Here is a 14,493-nt window from a genome sequence, read left to right as displayed (position 1 = left end):
GAAAGGAAAAACTTCTTTCAAAGTGTTTACTGACTTAGCAGTCTAACAGTCTTATCTCCCTTCCTCAGCTGTGTTTTCTGAGTCAGCAGTAGTTAAATTTTCCAGCAAGCCCTACATGAAAGAAAGTGTAAAGGGTAATCAGGGATTTCCAGTCAGTGACCCCACCTTTGAGTGGGACAGTCCACACATTTGCTCTGACATTCTTTCTATGAAGCAACAGTGACAGCTGCAATTGCTTTCAAGGAGTCATCTCAAAGGTGGTCTGACAGTATCCAATACCTTAACTATTCTGAGCACAGGAGACAAAACACCTTGAATTTCTTAATTTTCCAAGTTGGTGACAATGGCAACTTATTTTGGAGTTACCTCAGCAGTTTTTTTCATCTGGGCTATGACATTCATGGCTCAAAATTACTTTATAGCAGGTATGTAACATTCCACTTTTTCAAGTCTCCTAGTTGAACAGTAAAGTACTTGAAAAAAGTAGCTAGATTTGCAAATAAAAATGGGGGGAAGGGAGCATGTGTGTATGTGTTTCTGGCATAGGAAACCACAGGGTTTTCGAATACAGTGCAATGAAAACTACCGTAACATATAGAGAAATTTTAATTGGTAGTCTAATTTAATTACTGTCTAAATGCTGTAGCATTATTGTCTAAATGCTACAGAACTGCTTGCTTTAAAGATTTGGTATTGCATTTAGGATTAATTTCAGATCTATTGAAATGTGATTTTATTTTGTATTATTTAAAATACCACCGCAAAGAGTTTTGCACAATCCTCAGAGCAAAACATGCATGAAACCAGTTTTGTGTGTTTGTGAAAAAATGGTATCTTTCATGCAAAGTGTTTTGCTCTGATTTGGCAATATCCTGACACTGTCTTGATTTGCAGCATTGAAGGAAACGTGTGGCAGGGGTATCACAGTTCATCTCCAAGGCAATACAGTGCAAAATTTCCTATTTTGTGTAAACTCTCTGTTCAATTGTCAACATCAACTTTATCACACAGTTCTTCAATAACCCTCCTCCCTCAATCATTATTTTATTAACCTTTTTTCAGTGAGTCTCATAATACCCCTTTCTTCTTCATGTTAGTGAAATTTGAATGTCTTCACCTTCACATTCCATAATTAACTTGACGCTATCTATTCTAACTGCAGTAGCCACTAGACTACCTGCAGATACTCAGTGCATACCAGATGTTTCCAGATGTTTCACTGTAATTTGCAAGGAGTAATTGCTTGGTCTACCTATGTAAAAGAACGTACACCATTGTTGTAGACAATTGATTTTCTTATCTACTGAAAAGCTTCTGGAGCAAACCAGGACTGAGTGAATTAGATACTCAATTCAAATTCCTATTAAATCCTATTAAATTCCTATTTAAGGAAATCCTATTTAAATTCCACAGGATTGGAGTACCTAACAACAGTAGTCTCATCCAACAATCCCAACCACTGAATAATTTTCACTGGGGAAATGGAGAGCTTGAGTCTTCAGACTATTCCTTCCAGCTGTTAGGACCCACCCTTAGTTCCCCTCCAAGTCTTCCTTGAGGGTACTCATGCACCCTCTGCTTACTGGTCCCAGGGCTCCAGTTCAGCTCAGGGCTGATCTCCAGCTGTGCCTTTGAGCTGTCTTGTAGCATGCCCTGTTGCCTCCAGTAGTGAATTGCTGCCTGAGCTTCACGGATGGACTCTGGGCTTAGGTTGTAGGTAGCCTTCTCTCCAGGTGTTACATGTAACACCATCTTCTGCTGTTCCCAACGGAACTTTCTGGATGAACCCTGCATCTGATTCATTGCCTTGCTGCCTCTGGGGCAGTCACCACTGTGGTCCTGTTCACATGCTGTGGGACTGTGTCCTGGTCAGTAAGGGCACTGTCCTACCTGCGCTGCGGTCACCCTCAAGTCCTGGCTCCTCTTTCCTTGTGAAACAGTCTCAAGAAGCAAGAAGAGAACCCAATAAACTGATACCCTGTAGCTTACAAAAATTGAACTATTTTCTTCTTGTCATATGACAATTCTGTCTTGTTGTGAGATTCTTCTAAGTCTTTCCACCTTTCTCAGTAAAACCAATTTTTCACATGACCAGAATACTGAGAAGAATGTCCCATTATTAGTAAGTTAACAAAATATAGCAATGCTTGAAGTACAGCTATGTGCAGCTGGTGGACCAAAAAGGGTAATATGCTTCTAAAGGAGTAGTCTGTCTCCTGTACCAACCCAGCCATCTTTAGGACAGAGTTCAGAAGTGATTTAGGAAGTGATGAAAAGACCTGAAGAGGCTACTGTTCTCTTCCTGGATTTCTTCCTCACTCTGTAAAACCATCTGGAATTTAGACTGAAGCTGATAACTTTTCCAAAAAGTTTCTTTCACTTCACCGTGTATTTTTAAAAGGCTTAGCAAAATCTAACATACAACTTCGGTCCATGTCCTACTGTCACTTATCACTTAATTTTCTGGTACTGAGGGTTGATATTATGCTATGTATCTATCGGGCAATTCTCACACAAAAATATTTGTCCTGGAATTGAATGACTAAAGACTGTAACAGTTTACAAGTATCCAGGCAACTCTGGAAGGCTTCAGGAAATTCCGTTCAGTCAGCTGCTCAGCTTTATTTGAATTTTGTAAAGTTGGTCATTGAGAAACTTCCACTCTCAACATCACATTTTTTAAAACTTGTGTTAGCTCAAATTAAAGATAGGAAAATAATGTACTAAGTAAGAAATAAGAGTAAGAGTGAAGTCTGAGCATAACAAGTAGTAAGGGGAGAAAGGAATTAGGCATAAGCTCTAGAGGAGGAGTGGGGTTTTGAAAAGTGAGAAAGAGGAATTAAGGATGTGCCTCAGCAGCTGCGACAGGGAGTTATTCAGGAAACCGGGAATGATTCTCAAGAGGACTGGGAGAGTTGCCTGTTAGCAAAAAGCAACCTGGCGTAACTTGAGGCTGTTTCCTCTTGTCCTGTCGCTTGTTACCTGGGAGAAGAGACCGACCCCCACCCGCCTACAGCCCCTGTCAGGGAGATGCAGGGAGCAGTAAGGTCCCCCCTGAACATCCTCCTCTCTGGGCTAAACACCCCCAGTTCCCTCAGCTGTTCCTCATAAGAGCTGGGCTCCAGACCCTTCACCAGCTTCACTGCCCTTCTCTGGACACGCTCCAGCACCTCTATGTCCCTCTTGGAGTGAGGGGCCCAAAGCTGAACATGGGATTCGAGGTGCGGCCTCACCAGTACAGGGGGACGATCACTGCCCTTGTCCTGCTGGCCACGCTGTTTCATATAGTGAAAGCCAGGATGCTGTTGGTCTTCTTGGCCACCTGGGCACACTGCTGGTCATGGTCAGCTGGCTGTCAACCAGTACCCCCAGGTCCTTTCCCACCCGGCAGCTTTCCAGCCGCTCTGCCCCCAGCCTGTAGCGCTGCGTGGGGCTGGTGTGACCCAAGGGCAGGACCTGGCACTTCTCCTTGTTGAACCTCACACAATTGGCCTCACCCCATCGGTCCAGCCTGTCCAGATCCCTCTGCAGAGCCTTCCTACCCTCAAGCACAGCAACACTCTCACTCATTTTGGTGTCCTCTGCAAACTTACTGAGGGAGCACTCATTCCCCTCATCAAGGTCATGGATAAAGATATTAAACAGGACTGGCCCCAGCACTGAGCCCTGGGGAACACCACTTGTGACCAGTCACCAACTGGATTTAACTCCATCCACCACCGCTCTTTGGGCTCGGCCAGCCAGCTTTTAACCCAGCGTAGAGTACACCTGTCCCAGCCATGAGCAGCCAGTTTCTCCAGGAGAATGCAGTGGGAAACAGTGTCAAAGGCTTTACTAAGGTCCGGGTAAATAAAACCCACAGCCTTTCCCTCATCCACTAGGTGGGTCTTCTTGTCATAGAAGGAGATCAGGTTCATCATGCAGGACTTGCCTTTCTTAAACCCATGCTGGCTGGGCCTGATTGCCTGGTTGTCCTGCACATGCCACGTGATGTTGGTCAGGATGTTCTGCTCCATAACCTTCCCTGGCACCGAGGTCAGGCTGACCAGCCTATAATGCCCCAGATCCTCCTTCCTGTCTTTCTTGTAGATGGGCGTCACTTTGGCCAACCTCCCGTCTTCTGGGAGTTACCTGGTTAGCCAGGACTGTTGTTAAATGATGGAGAGTCGTTTGGTGAGCTCCTCCACCAGCTCCCTCAGTACCCTCAGGTGTGTCCCATCTGGCTCTACAGACTTGTGCATGTAACGGCTCTGAAAAGGGCCTTTGGGTTTCACTTCTGTGCTCAGGACCTTGTATGGGCATGGTTTACTTCCTCCTGGTTTTGTGGCTCTCAGTCTTCTTGGGCAGCACCCCGCTCTGTGCAATGGTCACCTTGCCCAGCAGCTTGTTGAGCTCCTCATCGTTGTGGATGGCAAGCTGCAGGTGGCAGGGGATGATGCACATCTTCTTGTCACAGGCTACATTGCCTGCCAGCTCCAGAATCTCGGCCATCAGGTACACTGGGGCACTGGCGGCCCCCTGCCCTGCGTAGTTACCCTTGTGCAGCAGCCGGTGCACCCGCTGGGAGCACGCAGGAGCTGCAGCCTGACCCGTGCTGAGCGTGACTTGGTTGGCCTGTGAAGTTCAAGTCATGCCCTTCCCTTCCTGCCCCGCTTCCCATGGGCAGACATCCCCAGCGGCTCGCTCAGTGCTAAGCTCTTGCTGCTGCAGGAAAAAGAGCAGGTGAGAGATGAGTCCAGGTCAGGGCTGGGGCAGCCGTGACTTGGCTGTGGGAACTGCTCAAGTGTCCCGGGGCTCACCTGCCGTGTGACTGGGCCTGCACCATACCAGTGTTACTGGGAGGCCACAGCCTCTGCTGCTGTTGAGATAAATCCACCTAACTCAATGACTGCTCTACCAAACATTTAAGTCCAATGTAAATGTAAGGATAAATGTAAGGATAATGTATGTAAATACATAAACTAAATGTAAGGATAGCAGAGACGCATCTTTTACCAGAAACCATTTTCACCAGATGCATCTTTTACCAGAGCAGGAGTGAAAAGCGTGCCTTTCTTTTAGCACTCCACGCAGGCTTAGTCATCTTTTTATCCCCTTATCGCCATGGGAGTGGCTTGGCTGCTAGTTCTATCTTTTAATTCATAAAATTCAAGTTAAGTACTGTTGCTAAGAAGTCATGGTGGATCTGCAGGCATCACTTTGTCCTGCCTTGTGAGTTTGGGGTTTCCCTATATTCTGTTGCATAGATTTTATGAACTGTTCATTAGTGTACATCCCTGGTGAGCACACAGTCTGAAAAGCATACTGAGCAAGGAAATGACACCTGTGGCTGTTTTTATCTGAAAATGTTGAAATGTTTCATTTAATATGGCAATTACAGTACATTACTCAAAAAGAAAAAAATATTTTTTCCAGAGTACACTTCCAGTGAAATACGGAGGCAAAAGAGTAATATCCTTTCTCCTTGTCTGTATCAAATCCTGAATCCTGTCCTACGTCCTTAACACAGTCTAAGAAAGTAAAGCAGGTGTAATCAGACCTAAGCTATGTGTTTCCTGGTGCAGGTGTCAGGAATAGTGTGCCAGCTGTGGCTGTCTAAAAAAGCTGGATGAACTGCCTGTGGAGGAGGAATGGGGAAAAGCGTCTTAAGTTCACCCAGTTTATCTCCTTTTTTCCTGCTGCCTGCCAAGCACTCAGTAAATTGTGCTTGACAGTGGCTGGGGGATGGAAGCACCATGCCAACCTAGGAAAAAAAACAAACAAAAAAAGAGATAAGGATGAATAAGGAAGATAAAAAATGATAAAATCTTTATAGGTGTATTTTCTTATTCATTGATTAATTTCATGAAAAATTATGTATAATATGTTTGACAGAATTCATATGAGAAAGAGTGGTGTACTGACGGAATCCATGCCTCAGTGCAACTGTTAGTTTTATCATTTTAATTAAAAATAAAAAAGAAAGCTGTCTGATTACTTTTCCCATTTTGCACGAATAAATGTGACAAATAAGAGTGTCTTTAGTAAGAAACTGACTCCAGGTAATGACTCAACTGTCAACTGTATATGCATTTAGTCTAATAACAGCCAAACCTCTTGAAATTCTAGGCTATTGTGTGAAGAGAGTATGATCCTTTTTTGAAGTATGTCTTTTTTTCTAGGAATTAGTTTTCTGCTATCCTCAAGGTAGAAACTTTTATCAATCTTCAGCTGAATGTGATCTTAAATTCTTCAAAAAGAATAATTGTTAATATTTAAATACTAACCTTGAATATTTATGTCTAAATTACAGGTTCCATTCTTCCACCTTGCAGGATCGCAGGTGTAGGAATTTATCTTGAGGAGAAAGTGAATCTCTCAGAAGCAAGTAATGCATGTAATCAACTGAATCTACAATTGGCAAGTAAAACCCAAGTTGAAAAGGCTTTGAAACATGGCTTTGAAACATGCAGGTATACAACATCAGTTACTGTCTCATTACCTTTAGTGAATGTCTTTACACACATCTGAGGCTGGTGATAAATCTAGTATTGAAAGGACTGATGCTTTTTATTGTAGCTATGGATGGGTGAAAGACGGATTTGCTGTCATTCCTCGGATAACATCCAACAGGAAATGTGGTCAGGGCAAGGTTGGACTAGTGCTATGGTATGCTGAATCCTCCAAAACATTTATGATTTACTGCTTCAATTCCTCAGGTATGTAAGCATGACAACTACATTTTTTGTGTTTTGGTTTGGGTTTTATTATTTTCTTAATATCTGCATGAAAAACTCACAAGTGAGTGAGTTCTTATAATTTGTTGGCCCTGCCTCTAGCTCCCCCCACCCCCAATCTTTAACATTATCAAGTTGTAATTAGCTGGGGGGGGGGGGGGGGGGGGGGGGGGGGGGGCGGAGAAAAAAATGTTCCAAGAAATACAAAAGGTCAGTTCTGTTAATCCAAATTAATAATTTGGCGCTACCATGAAAGCTCTTGAAGAAGAGTTGCTTTTACTATTCTGTAATGTTGACACAATGCTCTTTTTATGTAGGCAACTTAGGGTGTCTGTGTGTGGTATGTGTTTTTTTTTTGCAAAAAGACCAAAAGTGGGGTAATTTCAGGACAAGTTGAGAGTTTTTTAATAAAAGGAAAGGCACCCATTAAACTGAGATACCATAAAACTAACTAGAGTCCCAATCTATTATCAGTAAAATCAAACAGCTTCCTTTAACGTGCAGCATCCTGTGTGTAAAGACCTGTCCTTCCCCTCATTCTTGACTGTCTATTCCCAGATCAAAGATACAACAATAGAACTCGGACCTTGATATAAGTTAGATCTTCTCAGCACAATAGATCAGTATTGCTTCTTAATAACTCCTGTGCTATTAACTAGAGGCATTGTGTTCCATTAGTGTCCCATATCCATGGTTATTATGTAACTACTGACTCAGTAATTAGACCATACAGAGGTTCAGTAAATTATTTCTAATCAGTCCCTAGGCCTTGCCAATGAGTTTTAGTTAACAAGAGCAAGAGATTGCATACAAAATCCTGAAATTTTTCAGGAAAAGTGTGTGAACAAGGGTTGGAAAGAACAGGAGAAAGATGGATATGCAAGATACGCCCATGCAAAGACACAAAGACCTAGAACCGTGTGACTGTGAACATTGGAGTTTATGAAGAGCCTGAGGATAAAGCTGTTAGGGAGAAGGCCATGCCTTCACCAGTGGGACTTTGTTCATGATCCTGGGCCATTTTAGTGAAGGAGGGCAGGTGATATGAGTAGTCGGCTTATAAAGTACCTGACTGCTGAGGAGAAAGCACCATTTAAAAATTGATTTATCACCTAACCTGTAAAGTTAAAAATGACATGATGGGCTAACTTAGTTTTTTTCTCTACAGTCCCTAGCTTTAATTGATGAATGCATATTTGAATTAGTACTATGGCAACATGCTCTAAAAGAAGCTGCTGCTATTGGTATGGTTATTTCTTCTGTTCCTGTGCAACATAGTGTTTCACTGCATGAAATATGCATCATTCTGCATTCAGAAATCTTGAGTAGCTGGCTAATGCCAATAAGGTAGCAAGTAATTTTGAATTTTAGCTTTAATTAAAAAAAAATTGTACTGTTACATTATAGGAAGAAAGTTAGGCATGCTGAATGGTTAGAAAATAACTTAGAGTAATATATATTTAACATTGGCACGATTCTGCATTTCTTCATCTTAATTGCCAAATTGTTGCCTATTCTAGGCATTTCTTACCCAAAGTATTTGGCAGAAGGTCATTCTGTCAATTTTCTTTGTGCCAAAGAAATGCCAAAATTACTTGAAAACTGTAGTGGAAAGAGTAAAAAGCTCCTGCCATTTAGGTTTTTATTCTGTGAATCTAACTGCGTCATCAGGCTTCTCATGGGGATTCATGTCGAGAACAGTACATATGTCATTTCCCTGTTATTTATGTTGTAATCTGCTTGTTACTTTAGTGGAATTTTTATAGTTTTACAGAAAATAGAACTTCACTAGAAAAGTAGAATTTTCACGTTTTCACGTGAGCTTGATTCAGAACTCAGCTTTTCATTTGCACATAAAAGTCTACTTACACCCACATTTTTTAATAGACAACATTCACATCATTTCAGTGACTGAATTTCTGAGTGTGTCTGAAGTTTGTTTCTTTCTAGCCCCCATTAGAATCAAGTCACTTTTTTATCTCACGTTGCTGCCTGTTTTACCTAAAAGTTTTACAGGCTACTTTTGCTCCCAGGAAATCAAAGTAGCATTCCAAGTATCAACAGTGCATGCATGTGTTTTGGACATATACAGAATATATAGAAATATTTTTGAATCTTGGATCTGCATTTAACTCTCCTGCTCTGTAGGAGGTCATGTTATTGGGTTTTATATGCATTATTATTCTAAGTACTTTCCAGGAGGAATCTTGTCATTGGTATGCAATTATAAAACGAGCACCACACTTGCTCAAAAAAGCGTTTAACTGTGTGAGTAATGATAAAAGGTGTGCAATCTGGGTTGTAGCCACCTGTGTGAAATAGGCGTGCCATTTGGGGAAGGCCTTTGTGAATAAACAAATAATAATTTCCAGAAGGGAATGACTGAAGAACAATTTCAATAAATGTGTGTACAGTGAGTACAAAACTAACATCCAACACAACTCTTATGTATTTCCTTTCCCTGCTGCAGATGTTCAGATTAATTCATGTAAACCAGATCCAACTACAACCATACTACCTTCATCAAGTGCACCAACGGACTTAACTGCATATTCAGGCTCTGATTTGACTGAGAACATCACAGCAGTGCCCCATGAGACCGAATCAGAACAATCCCTGAAAAATATAAAATTTCGCGTAATATGTATAACTGAAACTGTATTACCAACAGAGGGGACTACTACAGAAATGCCAGAGGGATACTTGCCAACTGACTCTCCTAACTACTCTTCCAGCGTTGCCTTTAAGAATGATGCCATTGTCTTTGGAGGTAAAGGCCGTATATGGTATTTATTTAATCAGAAGAGCTAGTTACATAGGTGTTTGTAGTATAACTGTTTATTTACTGCAATTTTTGTTTTACTCCAACATCCATTCTGATATAGCTGAACCTGGAAGCAGAACAGGAGTGTTACAGTTTTGCAAAAGCAAAACTTAGAAGGCAGATGATTTTAAAATATTTTTTGAGTAGATAGAAGATCTTATTTTATACTTTTTGATACTGTTTTAATATGAAATAGTGGAAGTTTATTCTGGTTAATGTGGTTTGGGGTAAACACGTTTTTGAGAAAGTCTTAGCAAACACCATGTGCTCACAGGAATGGAAAACTCAGCAGGCTTTTAAAAACAAAAGAAGCCGAGAAAGTTTTATGGAGAATTGTTGTTCTCCAGATATGGAGGTGTTCTTGAGCTCTGAGGTGTGAATAAGTAATCCTAATATACAGCCACTGAGAAATTGACTAAATATAAGGAAAAGCATTCTGACTGCAAGGATACTTAATCACAAAATTGTGTTCTCGAGACAGGTTGTAAAAACCATCCAGTTAGCAGATTAGACAAACATCTGTCAGGGATTGCCTAAATACCTGGTCTTGTCTCTCTTGAAAAAATGAGCAGGAGTAGCTAACCTTTTGAGATTCCTAATATCTATCCTTGAATTGATGCATATGTACCTCTTACATGAGGCTGATTTTAGAAGAATTTGGATTTGTGTCCATGAGCCTTTAGAAAGCCAGAATTAAGTACATATAAAAACTGTTTGCCTCACTTTTATGTCTAGGTATCCCCACTGCACTTCTTGTATTGGCAGTCATCTTCTTCATTATTTCAGTTGTTCTTGCAGTCTGCTATATCAAAAAGTAAGTTTTTTTTCTTTTTTTTCTCTTGGGCTGAATTAATTTCTAGAGTACAACCAGTGAATATTTTAAATATGTAGTGGAAAAGCAGAGAAGTAATGATAATGACATAACAGCATAGCACAAAGAACAAAATCTTAAATCCTGCTGTTATGTGGATAAATTTTCTTGTTGCTATTGCCATTCCCTGCTTTAGAAGAGGAACTGAAGACAAATATTGTGGATTTTTCATTAGTCAGTCATGCCTAGAGTAGAACATTTCCAGGTGTGCCAAAATAGCAACACTGAAGTATGCATCTGTTTCTCTATATAAGCTTGTTTATGCAGTTTTATTCTTGTTCTTTTCTATGTCAGACTCAGGGTAAAAGTTTTTATTCTTGGACTACTATTGTGTTCAGAAAAAAATAATTGTTGAGCTTATCTGTCATGCGTAAAGATCTTCAACAGAGTGCATCATTAAATCATATCCAAAAGTTGCATGCATTCCTCACATAGTAGTCCAGGAGTCTTTATCATAATGTACCATGAATCTTGAATATAAATTGTATGTTTTTATAAAATTACAAAAATATTTCTTGAAAAAGCACATTGCTTGAAAAAGCACAGTGATCTAGCATGCCACTATTCTCTGTGACACTTTTGCTTGAGTATGACAAAGAAAGTTAATTCTAGGTATTTTTCAATGTATTTCTTGAGTGATATTACCAAACTATGTCAGGTTTCTGCTTTACTATCCTTTTTCCTATTTAAAGGTACAAGAATACTTTCCCATTTTCAAACAAGAATCAACAAAAAGAAATGGTTGAAACTACTGCTCTCAAAGAGGCTAAGTCAAATGACAAAATAACTGAGAAGGAAACAAAGAATAATGGGAAAAATGTAGAAGAGTCTAAAACCAAGCCTGAGGCCGTGGTAAAATGTCTGGAAGCAGAAGTGTAAGGGGAAGAAGGTACACTTCTTAATAGAAATATAAAACGAAGCACACAGAACTCGGCAATGCTTTCAAACATGGGTGATTGTAAATGCTCATGAATGATATTTTCTCTATCTTGACATATGAAAACTTGTTCTTTTAAAAATTACATTTTTAGTTATAAACGCTCTTGCAGAAGAACATGGTATCTTATTTACTTGAAATAAATCTAAAAATCCATATTATAGATCCCTTTTCATCTTTAATAGAGAAGTAATTAGGAATATTAATGACATGCACTGTGTTAACTATTTCCAAGGAATTCAGATCAATATATAATGAAAAGAGGGTGTTTTTATCTGGCTAAAGGATGTCTGCTAACTTAATGTCTAAAATAAAATGATAATACGGTAGCTCTTCCTCATGTAGATTAGCTTATTTCCATTACATAGTTGCATACTGTCTTTAAAAAGTCTGTTTACAAACAGAAGTCTGTTTACAAGTGAGTAAAAAGTTAAAGGATCAACCCACTGTCATTCAGATACCCATGGAAGGGTACAAAGATGTTGATGTTTATATATATACAGCAATGAATCACTTTCTCAGATATCTTCATCATATCATATTTTACTGTTTTATTTATTAAAATCTGTATCATTCTTCTGCATCAGATATTTGACAGGGAGGAAAAAACCCTTGAACTCTATCTCAACAGTCATATTTAAGATCTTTTGTGTATATATGTGTGGCTTTCATAATAAAGATCTCAAGTGCTATGGGACGTTTACAGTACTTCCTTCATAAAACAATAAAGTATGGTAGATATGTTTGTCTGGGCAATTTATTCTCATGAAAACTATCTCACAGTAAAAAGAACTCATATAACCTTAATGTTACAAAATTAATTAGTTGTATAGAAGAACAACAGTAGCAATTTATCAAATGTTTTCTTGAATAAATGGTTTGGATAACTTATTTTTATATGTGAAGCATGTTTGTTATGGCAAAGGAGGTTTCTTTTTAGATCAAGCAGCTTGAAAACATAGTCTTAAATAAAATAGCAATAGAACTGCTCAGCTATATTGTGTTTTCTGTGGTGTGGGATAGGGGGTTATGAACTTCCATATTTTTGATTCTGATAATTTTTTTAATTGCCCAGTGGTTATATAGTCCACTAGATAATGAGTTATGGTGTATTACTAATAGCATACTTGCAGATACCCTGCATTTGTTTTTGTTTTCTCTCTCTTTTTTTTTTTTTTTTTTTTGGTAGCTCAGAAATATTTCAAGGCTCCAAGAGTCTGCACTGCGCTGACATGCAGTCCACCACTGCCATTAAAGCTATGCTACTTCAGAAAGACTGTGATTCAGTACTGCTCTAAAAAGCCCAAATTTCAGATGCCCATCAACAGAATTTCAGCAGAAAAACGTGCCACAGAGGAAAGCACTAGATACAGCCTTCCCACTCAGTTAAGTAATTCCTCTTCTTGCAAAATACTGCAGCAATGCCGTGTGTCTCTCCTGGCAACCTGAATGAAAGTGCTCTCTGCTGTGTCAGCAGTGAGGGTAGACAGCAGAAATAAGGCCATCAAGAAGGGCCACAGCAAACATTTGTCGTGACAGTGTCAGAATAGCAGATGGGCTTAAGGACACAGGCAACACTAGTGGATTCCAGGTTATTTTGGACTTTGTGACATATTACAATTCCCCTTCTGCCTCTTTTCTATGTTTTAGCGATTAGAAGTTACCCGTTTCTCTATTGTTTTCTCCACCACCAAGAGAGAATTACCTATCACTTCTCTTACTCCCCTACTATTACCTCTATTCCACAGGCATCAACTTCCTTTTCTATCAGATTGTCTCATTCACACCTAAAGAAATTCGGAAAAAATTTCTCAAATTCTACGCCAGCTGGAAGTATGTTACTTCTGGTTTAGATCTTTGAAATAAGGGCTTTTTTTTTTTTTTTTTCTCTGAAGTGTTTGCTTTCTAAAAAAATCTATACTACCTGATACAGAAAAATATTGCCTTAACCTATAAATGTCTTGTTTTATCATGTACCTTAAAAACTCAGATAGCTTCCATCCCAACCTTCATGCTGACACCTGGCCAACGCCCATAGTTTGATCTGCTCCTTCTTTCCAATTTATGCGAACATCACAAAGGTTAAAAGGAACCTGTTACACTGTTCTCCACGTAATAAAAGCTAGTTAGAAGTACTAATCAACAAGTACTCTGTATTTGGTAGTTAGTATATAATCAGTGCTACTCCGTTACACTTGAATTAGAAAGTACAAAACGTTCTTGCTCACTAATGGAACTGCAAGGGAGGTACCGCTACAAAGCAAACAGGAAACATTTATTTAAGTTGTAGACAGAGTGTCAAAACCCCAAACCCTTAACTGGTAGTAGCAGAAACTTAAGAGAAGTTATTCAGTATGTTTCTGACTTTTTTCAAGTGTTACGCTTTTTTCCATGGGACAGTCCCAACAGCTATGAAGTTCCTCAATGCCTCAGAAATTGCGTTACACTCAAGTATCTTGGACAAATCATTCTGGCTAGCAGGAGATGACAGTTTGCATTAATCATTTGACAGTAACGCTACTTGGATTCCCACGCTGAGGCTACAGATGTTTGCTGACCTTGGGCAAAAGGGGTGGTGGCCTGCAGGAAACGCAGCGAGGTTCCCAGTCCAGCCCAATCCCTGCCTGGAATATGGGGGTGCCTTTAAGTACGCGTGTCTATGTGTGAACCGAAGCAGGCAGGAAGGGGAAGTACTACTCCTTTTCTCCTCTTTAAATTAAAAAAAAAAAAAAAAAAAAAAAAAAAAAAAAAAAAAAAAAAAAAAAAAAAGAACCACCCAACTTACAATTAAACCTTGAAGCATCAGGATGTGGATGCCCTAGAGGATGTTCTAGGATTTATGTTCCTAAATGGGTTATCGTTTATGGGTGGTGGGATTTTGTTGTACAAAGGTCGGTGCGTGCCGACCCTTGGCACCCACAGGCAGCTCCGGCACCCTCCAGGCAGGCTGGGGTGCCCCCTCCCCCCGCCCGGCTGCTTGGGGTGGGGGTATGCACCAGCACTTAAGCACTTTCCTTGTCCCGCAGAACGCAAAGGGCGCCCAGGCGGGGCCTCCCCCGCTCCCCGTAAGGCCAGCGCCGCCCGTGCGAACGGCCCCCGGCCCGGCGGCGCTGCCGGTGCCCCCGCGGGACGGGCCCTGCGCCCG

At 40.4% G+C, this 14,493-nt stretch overlaps 1 protein-coding gene across 3 annotated transcripts; it reads left to right on the top strand.

The window, feature by feature from the left end:
* The first annotated feature begins 140 nt into the window (after window positions 1–140).
* Window positions 141–13,483, top strand: LYVE1 (lymphatic vessel endothelial hyaluronan receptor 1). Of its 3 annotated transcripts, none has more exons than XM_040608295.1 (7): window positions 141–425; window positions 6,293–6,452; window positions 6,559–6,698; window positions 9,187–9,486; window positions 10,276–10,354; window positions 11,104–11,300; window positions 12,543–13,483. In XM_040608295.1, the coding sequence occupies exons 1-6, from the start codon at window positions 344–346 to the stop codon at window positions 11,288–11,290; spliced, it is 948 nt and encodes a 315-aa protein (XP_040464229.1). In that variant the 5' UTR covers window positions 141–343; the 3' UTR covers window positions 11,291–11,300; window positions 12,543–13,483. The 3 variants fall into 3 exon arrangements, with proteins under 3 accessions (XP_040464229.1, XP_040464228.1, XP_040464227.1); XM_040608294.1 differs by having other exon boundaries at window positions 12,538–13,483; XM_040608293.1 differs by lacking the exon at window positions 12,543–13,483 and having other exon boundaries at window positions 142–425; window positions 11,104–12,340.
* The last annotated feature ends 1,010 nt before the right edge of the window (window positions 13,484–14,493 follow it).

This window comes from Falco naumanni, chromosome 10, assembly GCF_017639655.2.
Source record: "Falco naumanni isolate bFalNau1 chromosome 10, bFalNau1.pat, whole genome shotgun sequence".
NCBI lineage: Eukaryota > Metazoa > Chordata > Aves > Falconiformes > Falconidae > Falco > Falco naumanni.
The sequence above is the reverse complement of the archived record's forward strand: the minus strand, read 5'-3'. Positions and strand labels throughout refer to the sequence as shown.

What these genes read in the sequence shown, in the direction of transcription:
- LYVE1 (XM_040608295.1), top strand. Translation starts at nt 344, where the DNA reads ATGGCAACTTATTTTGGAGTTACCTCAGCAGTTTTTTTCATCTGGGCT. An exon ending in TTACTGCTTCAATTCCTCAG is followed by an intron (nt 6,699 to 9,186) that starts GTATGTAAGCAT and finishes TCCCTGCTGCAG; the next exon opens with ATGTTCAGATTAATTCATGT. An exon ending in TGATGCCATTGTCTTTGGAG is followed by an intron (nt 9,487 to 10,275) that starts GTAAAGGCCGTA and finishes TTTTATGTCTAG; the next exon opens with GTATCCCCACTGCACTTCTT.